Source organism: Ruditapes philippinarum, unplaced genomic scaffold (assembly GCF_026571515.1).
Source record: "Ruditapes philippinarum isolate M1 unplaced genomic scaffold, ASM2657151v2 ctg4291_1_1_1_1, whole genome shotgun sequence".
Taxonomy (NCBI): domain Eukaryota; kingdom Metazoa; phylum Mollusca; class Bivalvia; order Venerida; family Veneridae; genus Ruditapes; species Ruditapes philippinarum.
Genome location: NW_026853744.1, coordinates 120,926 through 139,338, shown reverse-complemented (window position 1 = coordinate 139,338; position 18,413 = coordinate 120,926). Strand labels below are relative to the sequence as shown.

At 32.2% G+C, this 18,413-nt stretch overlaps 2 protein-coding genes across 2 annotated transcripts; both read left to right on the top strand.

Moving 5' to 3' along the window:
- The first annotated feature begins 5,919 nt into the window (after window positions 1–5,919).
- On the top strand, window positions 5,920–8,097 carry LOC132737695 (uncharacterized). Its single transcript, XM_060725028.1, has 3 exons — window positions 5,920–6,878; window positions 7,379–7,608; window positions 7,972–8,097. The coding sequence occupies exons 1-3, from the start codon at window positions 6,494–6,496 to the stop codon at window positions 8,095–8,097; spliced, it is 741 nt and encodes a 246-aa protein (XP_060581011.1). The 5' UTR covers window positions 5,920–6,493.
- Window positions 8,098–11,632: 3,535 nt separating this feature from the next.
- Window positions 11,633–13,892, top strand: LOC132737688 (uncharacterized). The gene is made up of 3 exons (XM_060725021.1): window positions 11,633–12,643; window positions 12,861–13,087; window positions 13,711–13,892. The coding sequence occupies exons 1-3, from the start codon at window positions 11,725–11,727 to the stop codon at window positions 13,822–13,824; spliced, it is 1,260 nt and encodes a 419-aa protein (XP_060581004.1). The 5' UTR covers window positions 11,633–11,724; the 3' UTR covers window positions 13,825–13,892.
- The last annotated feature ends 4,521 nt before the right edge of the window (window positions 13,893–18,413 follow it).

Below are 18,413 nucleotides of genomic sequence, written 5' to 3'. Positions count from 1 at the left end.
AGAACCAAAGTAAATCAATACTAGCATTTTAATACATTTTTCATGTACAATAATCATTATATTGTAGTGGATGAAGGCCCATGATATGTTGTCAAAATGTTTGGTCCAAACCTTCGTATGCTTATGGATGTAAATTTTTGACATTGTATATCGTTTGTATATCTATAAAATATAATAATTTTGTGACATGGATTTCACATTATAAAACAACGCATAAAATAGCCATAAATAACCATATTTAAATGGTATTAAACCGTTTTTGTAGTTTTTCGTTCCATTTAGTTTTTTAGGAAAATTATCTTTTATACGTGTATATCTTATTCATTTTATAGTTAACGGCGTATGCTTCAATTACGTAGATATATTGACAATTTTGCTTATTTCAAGGAAACGAGCTCAGCGGCCACATATATCCTTTCGTTTAAACTGTTTCTATTGTCTTATTCTAAGACCAAGCAAAGTTTAAATACATTCTAAGAAAGAGTTTTCTTTTTATCTACATGTCTATATGTAAAATGAATCAAACGTCTTTAAGGAAAGTGTTGCTGTTCGAAAAGTGTAGATGAGCAGAAACAAGCGTGGACATTTCAGCAGTAAACTTTATGGTTCGTTGCATCAAAAGGAGTTTTACAGCATTAACAGGGTTGTTCACAAAATAAAGTTTGAAACTACAATTAAGATACCTTTTGAAATGATTTCCTTTGTTGATAAATATCTAAGCTTGTATAAAACACAATGAGGACGAATTAAAGCTATTGTTTTGATTTTCAGAATGGCGACTGGACGGAAGCATCTGTTAAATTGTCAGAAACGGATTGGGCTAAAAATTATCCTAACACTGCTAAGGATATAATCGAAGACCAGGAAAATATTCAAGAAAAAATGAGGGAAAAGTAGTTCTTAAGGAGTATTTCATGTGATATTCAAATAAAGAAATAGGAAAATACATGTCAGTATTTCTTATATCTAGTAAAAACGCATATAAGTATTCACTTACTGTAAGGCATCTATTTAATTGTCTTTTAACAGCCAGACTTCTTGTGGTTCTTTTAAGAAGAGGCTATTCATTTAGTTTCTTTTTTAGTTATTACATGTACATCTATTACTATATCCAAAACTCAAATGGCGGCTTTATTTGATTTCGAAAGAATCTATAGGTGTTTTAAATCATCAAAATAATTACGAACGTACATACCATGCATTATAAAATCATCTTGTGTATCATTCTGATATTCAAACTAAAATTCGAAAAAAAAATCAATTAAGTTAGATTTTCCCACGTGGCGCCTGAATAGTATATTACTCTTAAAGAAAAGGAATAAGGTTATTCAGTATTCAAAGGTATTATAGTTTTGATCTGAGGACCTTGCTAATTCAAAACGCACTACCTACTACGGGAGTTTGTATGTTGCCATTTATAAACATGTGAAATTATTAGGTAGTAAAATATTGTCTCTTTTATCAAAGTGATATTTTGTTTTTGATTTTATTTTGTCCGTCGGAAAAAAATTGCAGCCTGCTATATTACTATTGAGCTTTTGAATAAGGGATTTTAATGCACACATGCATCATTGGAATAGACCAATACGTAGTTCAGCCCTACACATCAATAGGGACTTAACTGTTAAAGATACATTAATTATATAGAAATATTGGTTAGTTTTTATTACAAAAATGATAACGATGAACATTCAAAATTGATCATTATTCTTGCAATATTTTTTCGAACTCAACACAATATATACATTTGAACATTATGGTTGAATTGTTGGTGAGTGAGTAACAGTACCAAAGCTAAATATCAAGAAGAGGGGTATAAATGTTACAGAACAGTGTATCTAATTAGTCGTACGGAATAGTTCTTGAACATTTAAATACAACAGAACAATATGTGAAGCATATTGACTCAGTTATGCTTTAACTTTAATCCGTTGTGTTAAAAAATTCTGCAAGATTGTTTCTAACAAAGTTAAAAGCTTGTTAACATTTGAATTGAAAGCGAAAATTACTATGTTGCGCAAAGTAATGAGCAGCGATTACACACACATTTATTACAATAGAAACAGGTACAATACCTAAAGAATGCCCAAAACGCCAAAATCGATAACGTTACATGCTCGATTGAGTGAGTCTATTAATGGACGGTAACGGTAAATACTACCGTCATCGTCTCTTTGAGTTTCTGCTGCAAGGAATACACTGGCTCACCACCTAAAACCTTCAAAATCCATCCATTCAGCTGGAAGGAACAAGATATATGTTTTGTACGTTTCTGAGGTTTCGTAACCAGACAAAACTCATCACATCAAAAAGTGGAAGTCAGACGACAAGTTGATCAGGTAAGTTGGCATTTTATCAAACACATGTACTAGTAACGGCGCATGCTGTGTGTTTTTTTAGTGTTAGCATACACATTTTTCGATAAACTTTTTATTTCTCCTTATAAACCCGGTACATTTTTGAAACTAGATAAAGCAGCTTTGCTTAAGTTATGGAGAAACTCCAAAAACTGTCCATTATGTGAGAGAATGAACAGATCGAGGCGCATAGCGCCGAGATTTGTTTATTCTCTCACATAATGGACAGAGTTTCTCTTACTTAAAACATGTTCTCTATTGTCTAAATAATGGACAGTTGTATTAATTCATGAATTCCATGAAAATATTGAGTAAAAAATCATGCGTCCATTGTTAACTTATTAGACAGCTTTACTTTTTGGGGGAAAAAGAAAAAGGTAAGAAAATCATGTTTATCATGCTTTCATGTAATACACTGTATATATAGTTGTGACAAATACATAAGTAACACAAAGTTGCCATCATTAAGTTGTTCTGGATTTAAAAAAAGAAAGAAAGAAAAAAACGAGCAGCAATAATGTCTGATTCAGACGATGGTATTTTTATAACACAGTCTAAAGAAAACGGATGTTTGAGCCCTATAGAATCGGATTTAATTTTAAGTGAAGTATTAGACATGGTAGAATCGGCTGACAATAAGCAAAAAACAGAGCTCCAGCCGTCGTTTGATTTGAAAAGCGACCTATTTATTTTCAGACATTTCGGACGAGGAACTTTTGAAAGCAACTCAGCTCATCGAACAAAATGAGCCAGCAAGGTTTTCAGTGCCACTTAAACAAAGTGATTCAGACAACCTTGTCAAAAGTGGATTGTCTAGTAAGACAGAAAAGAAATCAAAATGGGCAGTTAACATGTTTGACTTATGGCAGAAGAACAGAAATAAAAACACAGACTCTTTTGTGCCAAACAACAATCTCATAAATATGAGTAGCGAAGTGCTGAACGAAACACTGGGGTACTTCATAGCAGAAGTGAGGGCAATATCTGGAAAAGAATATAAGCCCAACACATTATGTTAGATTATAATTGCGATACAACACCATCTTCGACAGCAAGGTAGACTTATCAACTTTCTAGATGATGCCGCTTTTGATGGACTAAGGCGTATTCTTGATGCAAAAATGTAGCAGCTATCCAAACAAGGGCTTGGTATGCAACGAAGAAGCGCTGCTATTGTAAGTGAAGAACAAGAGAATGAACTGTGGAACAAACGCATTCTGGGAACAGAAACGCCACAAATGCTTCTAGATACGTTACTTTACACGCTCGGCTTGCATTTTGCCTTAAGAGCAGGCCAGGAACATCGTGCACTTAGAGTTGGTGAAAATGGACAAATCACAGTCAAACGGGACTTACAAAATCGCCGATATTTAGAATATCACGAGGATGCATCCAAAACAAACAGAGGAGGAATTCAGCATCGTAAGATACAGCCCAAAATCACACGAGCATACGAAAACATAGCCAAACCCGAGAGATGCCCTGTGAATATATACGAAAAATACATTTCTCTCCGGTAAGTTATCTTATTTTTTGTATATTTTTAAGCACTTTTTATTCAGCATTTATAAATTATTCGATTGTTTAATGGTTTCTTTTACATCTAAATATCTTTAAGTATTATCCGAGTATATGGCCTCAAAAATATATTATCAATTGAACACAATCTGTTACTTTTAAAACTCGTCATTTTTCATGTTATTATAAAAAAGTGGCATCCGCCATTTGCCGCAATCTGTATAATTATAGTTTAAACTCTTAATTTACTATTAAAAACATGCCTGTCATTTCTAAAGAATTAAAAAAAATAAATTTCTAAGGCATGCTGTGCCTTTAACTTACTGGATGAGATGAAATAACAAGAGTTTTATCAATCTTCATTTTCGTGATGAAATAAAGTGAATGCGGACATGTAAGATATGAACATGTATATATGAGCCGTGTCATGACAAAACAAACATAATTGGTTTGCGACCAGCATGGATCCAGACCAGCCTGCGCTTCCGCGCAGTCTGATCGGGATCCATGCTGTTCACTAACAAGTAGAGAAACCGATAGCGAACAGCATGGATCCTGATCAGACTGCGCGGATGCGCAGGCTGGTCTGGATCCATGCTGGTCGCAAACGCATTATGTTGGTTTTGTCGTGACACGGCTCATATCTTCTTGTGCGGAGCGGATGGGGGCTTTGAATTATTTGTTGTCTTTATTTCGCAAATTCACATATATGCAATTTTCTCGCTTTGTTTTTGCTGTGAACTTAAGTGTCACTTTGTAATTTATGAAGTTCCAAAATAAAAAAAAATCCAAAAAATTACTTCATAAAAAATACAAAAAAGAAAAAAAAAGGAAACAATATATATAATATTTGTAAATAAGTTACCAGCATTTTGTGGTAAAACTCAAAAACGTACCCTCCTAAGCAACAGCATTTTAAAATACATAATTACCTTTCTCATGACCATTTTTTTCAAATTACATGAATTGTAATAATTATTAATGATTCTACTACTAAGACTGTCTGTAAGTAGATAATTTTTCAGAAAATACACTGTATTTTGACTGTATGATTATGGTAATTAAGTCGAAACAAGTAGAAATGTTATCATTTCCTCTAGCAATATATTCATAATGTATAATTTGTTTGCTTACAGTCCAAGAAATTTTAAACAGGTGTCTTATATCTGCGACCTCTTAAAGCGCCAACGGCAAAATGTTGGTACTATGATTCACCCGTTGGCGTTCACTTGCTACAACAAACAGTTGGTAACCTGTGCAAACAAGCTTCCTTCAATGGACATTATACCAACCATTCTTTGAGAGCAACAGCAGCAACTCGACTTTATGAAGCTGATATTGACGAGCAGCTTATTACTGAAAAAAACTGGTCATCGTTCAAATGCTGTTCGCGGTTATAAACGCACAAGTGAGGATCAGTTAATGCAAGTCAGCGGTATCTTGCATGGACAATCGGACCAATCAAAAAAAATCTAAAACGGAAAATTTCAGTTCAGATACTGGAAGTATTTTCAGGAACTCAATTTAACATCTGGAAGTATGTCGCTTCATCTTAAGTTTACAGGCAAATAAAGTTTCAGTTTGTGGATTATTTTTTCAGAAAATGATTATTTTCCAGTATATATTATAAATAAGTCAAATTATTGTATCTTGATAATAAAAAGAACACAATTTTGTCATTGAGTTATGTATTGTTCGATTATTTCACCCACTTTACATGAAATATACACATGTTCTATTCTTGTCCATTTTCCTTTTAAATAATGGATAGAAAAGTATCCAATATTAATATATTGGATACTTATTTGATAAATATTGGATAGCTTCGTCATCTGCTAGTACAATAGGCACATTAATGTACAGATACAACAAAAGATGACGTCACAAACATGTTTTAATTGTGTGTAAGACAAAGTTGATCAAACATGAGCGTTGATAATTACTTCTATTTGATCTTCTGATATCGCAGCCATGTGTTAAGCAAACCTAACATATGTCACTTATAGCAGTCATTTCAGATTGCTTTACAACATCAGAAGAGAAAGATGAAATCAGAAGAAATGATATTTTTGCTATTTCTATTTATGAAGTTCGTTTTCTTAAATGGGCTAACTACAGTTCCAGCGAAAAGGACTACAGCGACAGCAGCCATAAACAAATGTGAACGTGTGGATATATCAGGTTTACTGAACGGGTTAGGAGATATACAATACACATTGACGGATTTTACGAATCACGTTTCTAATCTTAAAGAAGTGCCTGCTATTTCAACCAAATTAAATGAAATGCTTACCGCTGTTGATAACAAAACATTTCAATGTGTTAATGATAGTATCTTGTTAGAATCACAGTTAAATACAAGCGTAAAAATTGATAAATCGTTAGAAATGATTAATGGCAGTGCGATGTGTGCATGTGCAAATAGAGATAAGTTACAGAAAGATAATAGAGAAATATAAGCTAAGCTAGAACAGTTGGGGACAATTTCAAATACAATTAATGAAGTCGTTCAGATATGTGAAAAAGGGACAAATGAAATAAAAGACACACTGGATATTGTTATCAACAAAATTTCTAGACACGACAACAACATCGAGTCTCCTCAGGACCTTCAAGTAATGAAGACAATGCTGGAAAAAATTACACAACAAGTGACTACCTTTGACGATTCAAAATGCAGATGCGCAGATCAATTCAAAGTTCTGTATGACAAAGGTTGCAAAGGCGTTGATGAAGTTCTCGAAAAGCTTAACAAAACTGGACAACAGGATAATCAATGTAAAAATGAAACAACACAGGAAATTCTAATTGAAATGAACAAACAGCTAGATACTATCATCAAAACAGTTAGTAATGGAGGAACACAAGATTGCGGTTGCCTAGAAAAAGCTCAATTTGAAGAAGAAATGCCTCAATATTGTGGTGATAGAGGGAAAAAAAAAACAAAAAGAAATAAAAAAGATAAGAACGACAAGAAAGACAAGAAAAAGAAAAAAGAGAAAGGTAATTAAAGGTGATTATATAGAACATTTTAGTGTTAATCAAAAAATAAAGTTGTTAAGGAAGTTGTCGTACTTGATTATACCTAGCTAAGACATGGCAAACAATAAAAACATCATGCAGAATATTATTTACTATATTTGGTTTGGTATTGCACTCTCCCGAATTATCTAAATTATTAGCAGCAAATAAATTTCCGTGTTTTATTTGACAAATGAATATACATGTATGTAAACTATGCAGATGAAAATGCATCAACTTGTCAGAATAATATTTGAAACGCTTCAATACTTATCATTGTTAAAGATGTATCATCATTGAATGCAAATGAATAATGAATATGTCAGCCGACAAACTGTTAACAGTCTTTGATAATAATAGAGTAACAGAAAACTTTATGTAAGTATCAAGTAAGAAAACAATAAGCCTGCTTTGATAAAGTGTATATAGAGACAATACTAAGCCTATGTCATTTTCTTGATTTATTTAATCTACCATCCAAGAAAGACCCTACGAAATATCGGATGAGGGTTTAGAACAGCTACTATCTGAATATGAAGTCTGCATAAAAGATGCAACACGTGACCTTGACAGATGGTTCGACGATGACAAATGGAGCAGAATGCCAATGAGTGTAAAATTGATAATGGTATCCCTATATTGTAAAGTTAGCTTTAAAGCACTGGATGACCAGAAAACAAAAGATTTTATGAGCATGAAATCGGCACTAGAGGTATATTTACTTTATTATAACATAATATTTTTACGAAGGAATATTAAAACAATTCTCAAAACAAATGCCATAAATGCGTGCCACGGACAGTGAATAAATCAATACTTATATGCAGATGATGGTTGATTTGTATAATCATAAATGTTTCTTTTTTTCTTTTTTAAGAAGATATTTCGAGTTTGCAATAATGATTAACTTCTTTGGTTTCTTCCTTCTTCAGCAACCAAAAGAGAAAATGCTCACACATTACATGTAAATGTTTAAGATATCATCTTAAGAGTTGATTATTTCCTAAATAATTATTCTTATATGTGACCACTTCAAATGTAACAATCTAATCAAATCATATTGCTTAAAATACAGAAAGGCGAGTGGAAAGATGCTGCTGATAGATTACGACGGACAGACTGGGCTAAACAATATCCTGATGCTGCCAACAGTCTTATAGAAAGACTGAAAAACATTAAAGACAAAATGAGAAAAGACTAGCAAACCGATCAAGAAATGTCAAAATAATTCACTTGTAATAGTGTAGAAAATAAATGAGTTCCAGTATTCTTTGTACCTGATTAATATAAGATGTTTGTTTTTATTATATTTCATACATACAATCGCGCATCTTACCTTAGCAGTAATGTTTAAGCATTTGCAGTTAAAAGTTATGAATTCGTATCTGGCTCATACCATGTGTTTTCTTTCTTTAGAATTTCGTTTCTTAACTTTTCTTATCTATATCTTAATACACAATACATGTAATTGGTATTGTAAAGTGTGTATCCCGTTTCCTTTCAGTTTATGGAAAAATAAGTAAAGTCCTTCAAAGACCTTTTATACCACCTTTTTTAAAAGTGATTTTAAGAATTAATAAGGGCATACATCCAATGTATGAGGTTTTCATAAACATACATGCATATCAAGTTAAAACATATAACGAAGATGATTGGAGTTACTTTTTTTCTTTACACAAACAAACATCCAATGGTTTCAGTATACAATTATTCAGTGAATAAAAGCAACTAATGCATTACATTTTAAAAGTAAAATTAAAAGGTCATGGACTCTGTAGTTTTCTTTATGTAGAAATTAGATGGAATCATGAGAACAATTGTTTTGGTATAGTCAATAACAAACACTTTGATATTCTCTGTTTTTAAAAAGTATGTCAATTTGCTGATCTGTTGTAACTTTATTTTATGTTTAAAAGGTAGTAATTAATGCACCTGCAATAAATACTCTGTGGCCTTTCTGAAAAAAAAATATTTCAATACAAATTCATTCAAGTTTGATTGTGTTGGAAGATATGAGGTTATTGAAAATGTTGCATGTTGACAGATTGGAATGGCGAAACTCTTTTTAAACTGCAACTTTTTCAGGAAACATAAACTTCTATCAATTTTAATACCATCAGATCATTAATTTTATCAAATACATGGAAAATGTCAAAGGGAAAAGTGAATGAAAATAACGCTGTAAATTCAATTTGCACTTTAATTGCAATCTGGAACTGATTACACTAGCTTTTCTAATACATATAATTACTTTGAGTATTACAAAAGAATTTATAGATGATGTTATTTTATAAGGAATACCCTTGTCAAATAACGTTTACGTAACTCAAATTGATATTGTTCTTCGCAATATAAAATCAAGAGCAACAAATTTTGTTCACAAAATAAAATCTAGAGCTCCGCTGAGGCGGATCATATATACTCAGTGTGTCGCCCGATGAAAAATTTACAAAAACTACACTTTGTGACATAATGAAAGATATCAAGTAAGTAGTTGTAAATGGCTCCGATGATGATTTTCCGTTGAATGTAAAATAAAATAAATTATACTGCTTACTTGATTTTAATTTGACTGAACAAAATAAATTATATCATATTATATGACAATAAATTAAATGCTTAATTTACAATAAATTGAATGCAAGTAAAATCCATTTTGACCTCGATATTACATACTTGCATGTCAAATGTAACCACAATATTAGAAAGCTTTCAAAAAAACTCTTGTGGGGAAACCAATCATTTCTCAAAAAGCTTCATAAATGGACATAAATCTGTTATAATTTAAATAATTTTATTGCATTAAAAACAAATTTAACACAAGTTTTGATATAACAAATTTACAAGCCAACTCTTATTATTAAAAACGTATATCGATCTTAACCTGTTCTAACAATCTTAATATAGACACAATAATTGAAATCTTTCAAAAGTTATTTTGTGGAAACCAATACTTTTCGGCACAGAACCCTATAATCATTGATATCCACCAAAAGCTATTATGCGGACGTACAAATTTCGGAGGACGGACAGACTGGCGGACGGACAATCGCCCCTTATTATTTTTTTGTATCAAATGTACCTTACTTTGCTCCAGTATCTGAAAATATGAAGTATAACCTCAGGGATTTTGTAAGAAGTTATATTATAGGAAGACATGAGAGAGGATGTTCATTTAGGGAAATGGTTAAATATAAGTATAACATTTAGGTTTATTTAGGTAGAAGCGAGAGGGAAATTATTTAATATAACAATTAGATAGATAGGCACTATTAAACATAAGGTATATCTAAGTACAAACGAGAGGGGCAAAATTGATTATGAGGTTTACATTTTGTAGATAAGGGAGGGCTTAATAAATTAAATATACTGTTAACGGAAGATAGTGGGGAGGGCTTAAAAAGCCTATTTATGAAGATTTATAATAAACACCGTCGGTTTATCGTGCCAGTATTAATAACATATTGTTACGTACACGTGTTACATGGAAAATTATACAATGCTTAATTATATTAACGCATAGGGATAATAATAAAATTTATTGAAACATATGTTATTGTTAAGTTAACGTTTAAATTAAGGCAGTATTGTTATATTCCTCACTTTGACATTTCAAACTATAGTTTTAATATAACATCAAAATATTTTTCAAGGTGTGAAAATATATAAGATAGAAAACTAACTCAGTCTGAAGCCTCTTAGTTATCCTCTATTAACTTATATTTCTTTTTTTCTCGTTAAAAGGCACATGAAATACGTTTACTCGGAAACCTTTGCTTAAATTCTTCTCTAGGAATAACTAAAGATTCCATGTTCACTGGAGCTATGGCGTGGACGGTAACTTACATTATTCGCCACCGCCAATGAACATGTTAAATGAAACCGAATCGTTATTATTTTTCTAAATTGTCCATGTTTTGCGACTTTTGGCATTTTAATTATGACTATTTAATAATTTTAGCGAGTAGCAATAAGTAATTGCGGGCCACGACTTCCATTGGTTCTACAATGTATTTGTTTTCGAAAAAATTGTTAGAAATTACACATAAAAATCATAATTCATTCCTATCTAAATATCATTTACATTTAGAAAAAAAGTTTCTAAGACTGCTAATGCACGATGCTTAAAGTAAAATATTGCAATAGTTGAGTCATCACATTCACCTTTTGATGTCGACATGATGTCCTTCAAAAATGTCACTTAAATTGATATTCCTAATTGCACAGAAATTTCTTTAATGTTCCATTTCCAAAATTCGAGAGCTATTTTACAATAATGTGTACGACTTTTGAAATTATATGAAACTTTCAGTTCCGATCAGCAGTTTCTAAGAATTTGTAAATTAAAATTATGTGTCATTTTGCGACTTTAAAACGAATATTCTGGAAATTTTTAATTATTTGCGGTATGTCATGTACAGACTCAGTCAAACCGAGTTTGCAATTTTCATATAATTTAGTTGTGATTAATTTCAAAAGAATGTAAACCGACTAAAGTCTTGCGAAGGAGACCTTAAATACCCTTGAAGAATAGTCTTGAATCCGTTTAGTGTATTGGAAATGGAGCCTATTTTTATCTGGAATTAAAGTCATCTTAAATAATTTGATTTTATTATGATAAATCTAATCAGTAATAAGGTTGAATGTTTATTAGCATAGGCACAGCTTACAATACAATTTGAATAAACGGATTTATTTTATTATGCATTTTGCTAGTTCAGTTTGTTCAGTTTATGTTTATCCGTCTTTTATTACTCATCACATTGCTTGTTATACAGAAAATCATGTAATAGTCAGACATTACAATTGTGGGTTTTTAACAGACAACATGCGCAAGATTGCAATTTCTCTCCTTCTTATTTTCGCTTCCTACTTTGTATGTATAGATGCATATAGATACACCAGCTCTTCCACCACAACCACGGGGACATTAATAACTTCTAGTCCGTATGGAAGATGTGAATGTCTGGATGTAATAAGACTTCAAAATGATATAAATATGATACTTACAAAAGTAGAAAGACTTCCTAAACAAATGACTAATCTTACAGAGCTACCTAAAATTTTTACCAAGCTTTCGGAAATTCAACAAACTGTTCAAGACAAAACTTGTCGATGTGAAAATGGCGCTAGGCTTCTAGAATTAGAGGAAAAAACAAATTCAAAGGTAAATGATGTTTTTCGTTTGGCAGATGAAAGTGCAAGATGTGCCTGTGCCATTAACAATACATTTGACGTTATCACTAAAGAGATCTTAGATGGGCTTAAAACAATTATGAACCGCTCCGATATAATTCAAAGCATAGTAAAGACCTGTCAACAAGAATTTACTGAAATTAAAAAGAAATTAGATGTTCTTATAGAAAATGGTTCTGGTAGTAGCCCGTGTGACATGTCGCAACTGGAACAGGATATGATGAGAATGATGAAACTACTTGAGGAAATTCTCAGACTTTTATACGAAATCCTTAATCGAGAATGTGGTTGTAAAGAAGAGATTGCAAAAATGAGCGGAAAAATATGCGAAAAAATAGAATTGCTGATGAAGAAAATTAATGATTCTAATGAACAAAGTAATAAGAAATTAGACTCTTTAAAGGAATTGCTAGAGAATATGAACAAAAAGCTGGATAAGATTATTGAGAAAGACACCACAATGATAACACAAGAATGTAATTGTATTACCTACAATCAATTTATACAAGTCTTACCATTGTATTGCGTCAAGCAGCAAAGAGAAACGAAAGGTAAGACACTAATACATGTATATGCAATTTGTTTTATATCATGTCCCGATTGTTTTATAACTATTCTCAATTATAAAACTTGTGAAAAATATGTGGAAAATTTTGGACATGGTCAGACAGAATTGTACATTGATTAAAGATTCATATCTGAGCAGCCTATGAGATGCCTACTTTTGAAACCATTTAACTTTAACTTTTCTCCCCTCATGTTTTACAGTACAGTCTTGGGAATTGTCGGAGAAGGCTACCGATGAGTTACTAAGTGATTATGAGTCGTGTATAAAAGTTGCTATACATGATCTCGACGACTGGTTCAAAGCTGGGACGTGGAACAAGATGCCAGAAAGTGTCAAGAAAATAATGATTACCATATACTGTAAGATGGGATTAAAAGATATGCATTTTTTCTTCCAAAGTAGGTCGAAAATCAAAGAAAAGCTCGAGGTAAGAGCTCATGAAGTTTCAAAATAATCATTATGGATATTATACTTAAATCATATAGTAAAGGTACGTATTTTCAACAGTAAATATAACAAAAGCCGACGGATGCCTCCCGAACCTGCTCATTAAATTTGTCGAAAAGCTTAATAATCTTTAGTCATTTTAATGCGCACGCTGGGGTGAGTAGGACAATTCCCCAGAAGTAAGGAAAGACTTTTCTATGTAGGGGTTTATGTACTTATTTTAGATATTGTCCAATGAATATGTCCATGATGCCATATTTTTTAGTGGGATTCTCATATATTGTGGGAAGGAACACGCATTCAATATATGTTCATACATGTGATTGTATGTTGAAAATAGATGTTTGTGAGCGTTCGAAAGACAGATAACAAAAACAATCTAATTATGGAGTTGTTATACAAAGCCCTAAAGGGATTACGATGTACTTTTAGTATTTATATCTATCATTAATACATAGCTTTATAGAAGATTTTGGATTTAGTTGATTAAAATACGGGTGAAGTAAAATCATCCAGACCAGTTCGTCTTGGAATATAGGTTTTCTTTTTAATGCATACATGTATTACCATTTTATTAAATACCTCTATTGCATTTATTAACAGGCTGGAAATTGGAAGGAGGCGGCTGATCTTATGAGTCAAACACTTTGGGCGAAGAAAAGAGATCCTGATGCTGCTAAAGATCTTATCAAGAAGCTGCGCGAAGTTGGCCAATAAATGGCAGACGAATAAAACATAAGGAAGAGAAGTAATTGTTTTAAATGGAGGATCGTCTTCAATGAATAAACTGAAAAAATCGTCGTCTTTGTTTTATTTTGACAATTTATCCACGTGTGTTTGAAACTTTGCTTCCCCCTTAACCAAATTTCTGTAATTCTTAGTCATTTCCTATAACAGAAACGACACTGAATGTCGTTAATAGATTTGAGGTCATATCTCCCGTCATGAATCAGCAAAGATGCATTCGTCTCGCAAATGAACAAATGAACTCACTTGCACATACGTATCAAGCAATTGGGGCATCTCCTAAACATTTGAACATTTGGTCTTACAACCAGATTTCCATTTGTGATAATTGAATCACAAAATACTTCAAGGGTACCTGATTTCCGCAGTGCTGTAAGGCCTTAAATGAGTACACATTTCTTAGATTATTCTACTTATTATAAACATTACACAAATAAAACAGCAGAACAAGAGCTCAGTTGAATTCAAGCAATATACATGTATACATCATGTGTATAATTTTGTTTTCAGAACTGAACGCTGCAGTTGACCTATATTTTGATCCCTAGTGTCCTTTTTTGTTTTTGAATTTCTATGCATTTTGGCGAATGTGCACATTTCATATACAGAATTGAACTCTGGTATAAGGTGGCCTAATTTTTATATATACATGTATACAGTTAGTGTAGACAATCGGAATCACATTATAGAAGGCGTTATTTTTTTGCAATAGTTTTGATGTAACATTCATATGACATAATCTTATAGTAACAGGTGTCATTTCCTTTCTAAACATCGCAGAATTGCCACACTGCTTACCAAAGTTTTCTTAAAATCTTGACATACAATACTGATGAAGAAAATAACTAATTGCTTCACACTGTTCTTGTGAAATGAAGTGCTATTTATAGCAAACTTAACACCTTGGAACAATAGTCTTGGATGCAAAACATCATCTTGATGTGGTAGACATTTATGCCAAGTTGTCTTAAAATCCCCAAATGCATGGCAATGTTACAGTTTGGAAACTAATGTAACCTTCAAACTCTTCTTATGACCATAAGTTCCTTGAAACTATTAGAGAGACCTTCACCTTGGAGGTAGGTACATGAGTCTAACACACAACACTTCATCTTGATGTGGTAGACATTTGTGTCAAGTTATTTTAAAATCCTTTGATGCATGACAAAGGTATAGGCCGGACACGAATGTGTGTACCTATAATCTCCAATTGTGATAGTTTGAACCTTCAAAATAAAAGTGTGACCTTTACCGTTGAAAAGGGACGTGGTTCTTGGCTGCGCCACAATGTTGTCATGTGATACACATTTGTGCCAAGTTTTTAAAAATCCCTCAGTGCAGGACAAAGTTACAGTCTGGACATGATTGTTGTGTTAGTGGGGACGCACAGACAGATTTAAGCCTTAGCCACGACACATCGTCTTGATGTGGTAGCCATTCGTGCAAAGTTATTCTAAAACCCTTCGATGCATGACAAAGTTACAGTCCGGACAATATTGTGTGTACCTTCTAACTCTAATTGTGATAATGTGAAACTTCAAAATGGTAGTGTGACCTTGACCTTTGAGGTAGGGACATGATTCTTGGACGCGACACATTGTCTTGATGTAGTTGACATTTGTGCCAAGTTATTCTAAAATCCTTTAATGCATGACAAAGTTACAACCCTGGCACGATTGTGTGTATCTAAAAACTCTAATTGTGATAATGTGAAAATTCTAAATGTTAGTGTGACCTTCACCTTTGAGGTAGGGACGTTACTCTTGGATGCAACACATCGTTTTGATGTGGTAGACATTTTGCCTAGTTATTTTAAAATTCTTTGATGCATGACAAAGTTACAGTCCGGACAGAATGTGTGTACCTATTAACTCTAATTGAGATGTGAAACTTCAAAAAGTAAGTGTGACCTTGACCTTTGAGGTAGGGATGTGGTTCTTGCACATCCTATTGATGTGGTACACATTTGTGCCAAGCTATTTCAAAATTCCTGAATGTATGACAGAGTAACAGTCCTGACACGAATGAAGTGGGGACACACAGACAGACGGACGGTGTGATTTTAATGTGCTGCCCTTCGGGGGGCATAAAACATTAAATTGATTATTTCAAAACATTAGACAAACATTAAACAGTAACTACAGAAAGTAACTACAGGAAACAGCAAAGCTCGACTAATAAAATACTGGACGCAGTAAGGAAGACGAAACTATGAAAGAAAAATCAATTATGTATAATTATTATACCATACTATAACTTATAAAAACATTTGTTAACATAAATTCCAAGTTCAAGAGGAATTATTCTGGAAATAGTCACGCTAGAGTTATGAACATCATCACATAACATGTATGTAATGATAAGAAATATGTATTTGAAGTAGATACCATAAAAAGTATAGAAGTTATAATATTTCTTAAAGAAAATCATAAGTTCAAAGATAATTCTGTAAATATTGCTTCAAGAATTATGAACCTTTTCACATAAGATGTAATTGATGATAAGGAATAAATATTTGAAGTTTGAGGTAAACTAAAAAAGTTATAATAAAAAATAACATTTTTCAAGTAAAAAAATCTAAGTTTATGGGGAGATAATTCTTATTATTGGTGCTAGAGTTATGAACCTTGTCACATAAGATGTGGTTGATGATAAGGTACATATATTTGAAGTACGAAGTTGATCCCTTAAGTAACAAAGTAAAGTACGAAGTAACATTAAAAAATAATATTTTTAATGAAAATTCTAAGTTCAAGTGATGATAAATCTGAAGATATTGGTGTAAGAGTTATGAACCTTGTCACATAAGATGTGGTTGATGATAAGGAACATATATTTGAAGCTTGAAGTCCATACCTTAAGAAATGAATAAGTTACAGTGACAAATATTTTACTGCACCAAAACTTTAATCTGCAATCGGGACGCGGACGCCGACGCCGGGGCGAGTATAGTCGAGCTAAAAATCATTTGAAAATATTCTTCAAAACAGCCTTCATTTAAAACAATGATTAAACAACTTGTCATTCAAGTAGTCTTGACCACTCAAAACATATTTTCTTACACAGAAGTGCTGATTTTTTAAAACCTATGTCAACCGATTCTTTTGTAAATAGAAACATTAGGAATATATCATTTTGTTATTAATGATGAATAAAAAATAAATTAAATGATGTGATTCGGATTGCCTAAGATACGGATTGCCTACACATACTGTATATTTTTGAAGCATGTGTCTGTCCTTCTGCCCTTCCACTGCCTCCGTCCCATCTGTGTCTAGTCCTTAACTTTGCCATTAATGACAGATTTCAAAATAATTTTGTATAAAATTGAAGCACATCAGGGCAATGGGTCATGTGCAACATCTAGGTATCATAATGAAGCTCTTAAAGAAATATTTTGATAAAAATGTACTGCTCTTTGTGCCTATTTCGATAACCATGGCCTTTTGAAGGTCAATCTTGCCATGTGCTAATCGTCTCATTATGGGTAATTAAAATTTCTGCCGAGTACTTTAAATATTTTGCTATTGAATAGCAGAAACTCCAAAGTAATGGCAACAACTTCTCAAAATATATAGTAGGAAATTATTTTTTAAAAATTTACAATAGACAAAATTTTGTTAATCGATCACATGCTATTATTGCCATCCTTCCACCAGAAAAGCACGAAATGTAAGAGTAACAGTCAGCATACACGGGCATTATCTACAATATTCATCTGCAGCCCATATTCTATCCTAATTTAAGAAAAGCGATCAAGAGGTACACAAACAAGAGCTGTCACAGGAGACAGCGAAGCTTGACTAATAAAATACTGGACGCAGTAAGGAGGACAAAACTATGAAAGAAAAATCAATTATGTATAATTATGTATTAAGTTATAGTAAAAAAATAACATTTGTTAACATTAATTCCAAGATCAAGGGGAATAATTCTAGAAATAGTCATGCTAGAGTTATGGACCTTGTCACACAACATTTGTGTAATGATAAGAAATATATATTTGAAGTTTGAAGTAGATACCTTAAAAAGTAAAGAAGTTATTATATTTCTTAAAGAAAATCCTAAGTTCAAAGAGAGATAAATCTGTAAATATTGCTTCAAGAGTTATGAACATTGTCACATAAAATGTATTTGATGATTAGGAATAAGTATTTGAAGTTTGAGGTAGATACCTTTAAAAATAAAAAAGTTATAATAAAAAATAACATTTTTCTAGTAAAAAAATCTAAGTTTACGGGGAGATAATTCTTGCAATATTGGTGCTAGAGTTATGAACCTTGTCACATGAGATGTGGACGATGATAACGTAAATATATTTGAAGTATGAAGTTGATCCCTTTAGAAATAAATAAGTAACAGTAAAAAAAATAATATTTTTATGGAAAATTCTAAGTTCAAAGGGAGATAAATCTGAAAATATTGGTGCTAGAGTTATGAACCTTGCCACATAAGATGGGGAGGATGATAACGTAAATATATTTGAAGTATGAGGTTGATCCCTTAAGAAATAAAGAAGAAACAGTAAGAAATAGCATTTTTTTAGGAAAATTCTAAGT

Bases quoted from the DNA above. Each gene is read 5' to 3' on its own strand.
- LOC132737688 (XM_060725021.1), top strand. From the start codon at position 11,725: ATGCGCAAGATTGCAATTTCTCTCCTTCTTATTTTCGCTTCCTACTTT. The intron at 12,644-12,860 runs GTAAGACACTAA...CATGTTTTACAG, and splicing joins GCAGCAAAGAGAAACGAAAG to TACAGTCTTGGGAATTGTCG. The intron at 13,088-13,710 runs GTAAGAGCTCAT...ATTTATTAACAG, and splicing joins AAATCAAAGAAAAGCTCGAG to GCTGGAAATTGGAAGGAGGC.
- LOC132737695 (XM_060725028.1), top strand. From the start codon at position 6,494: ATGAAGACAATGCTGGAAAAAATTACACAACAAGTGACTACCTTTGAC. The intron at 6,879-7,378 runs GTAATTAAAGGT...CTACCATCCAAG, and splicing joins GAAAAAGAAAAAAGAGAAAG to AAAGACCCTACGAAATATCG. The intron at 7,609-7,971 runs GTATATTTACTT...CTTAAAATACAG, and splicing joins GCATGAAATCGGCACTAGAG to AAAGGCGAGTGGAAAGATGC.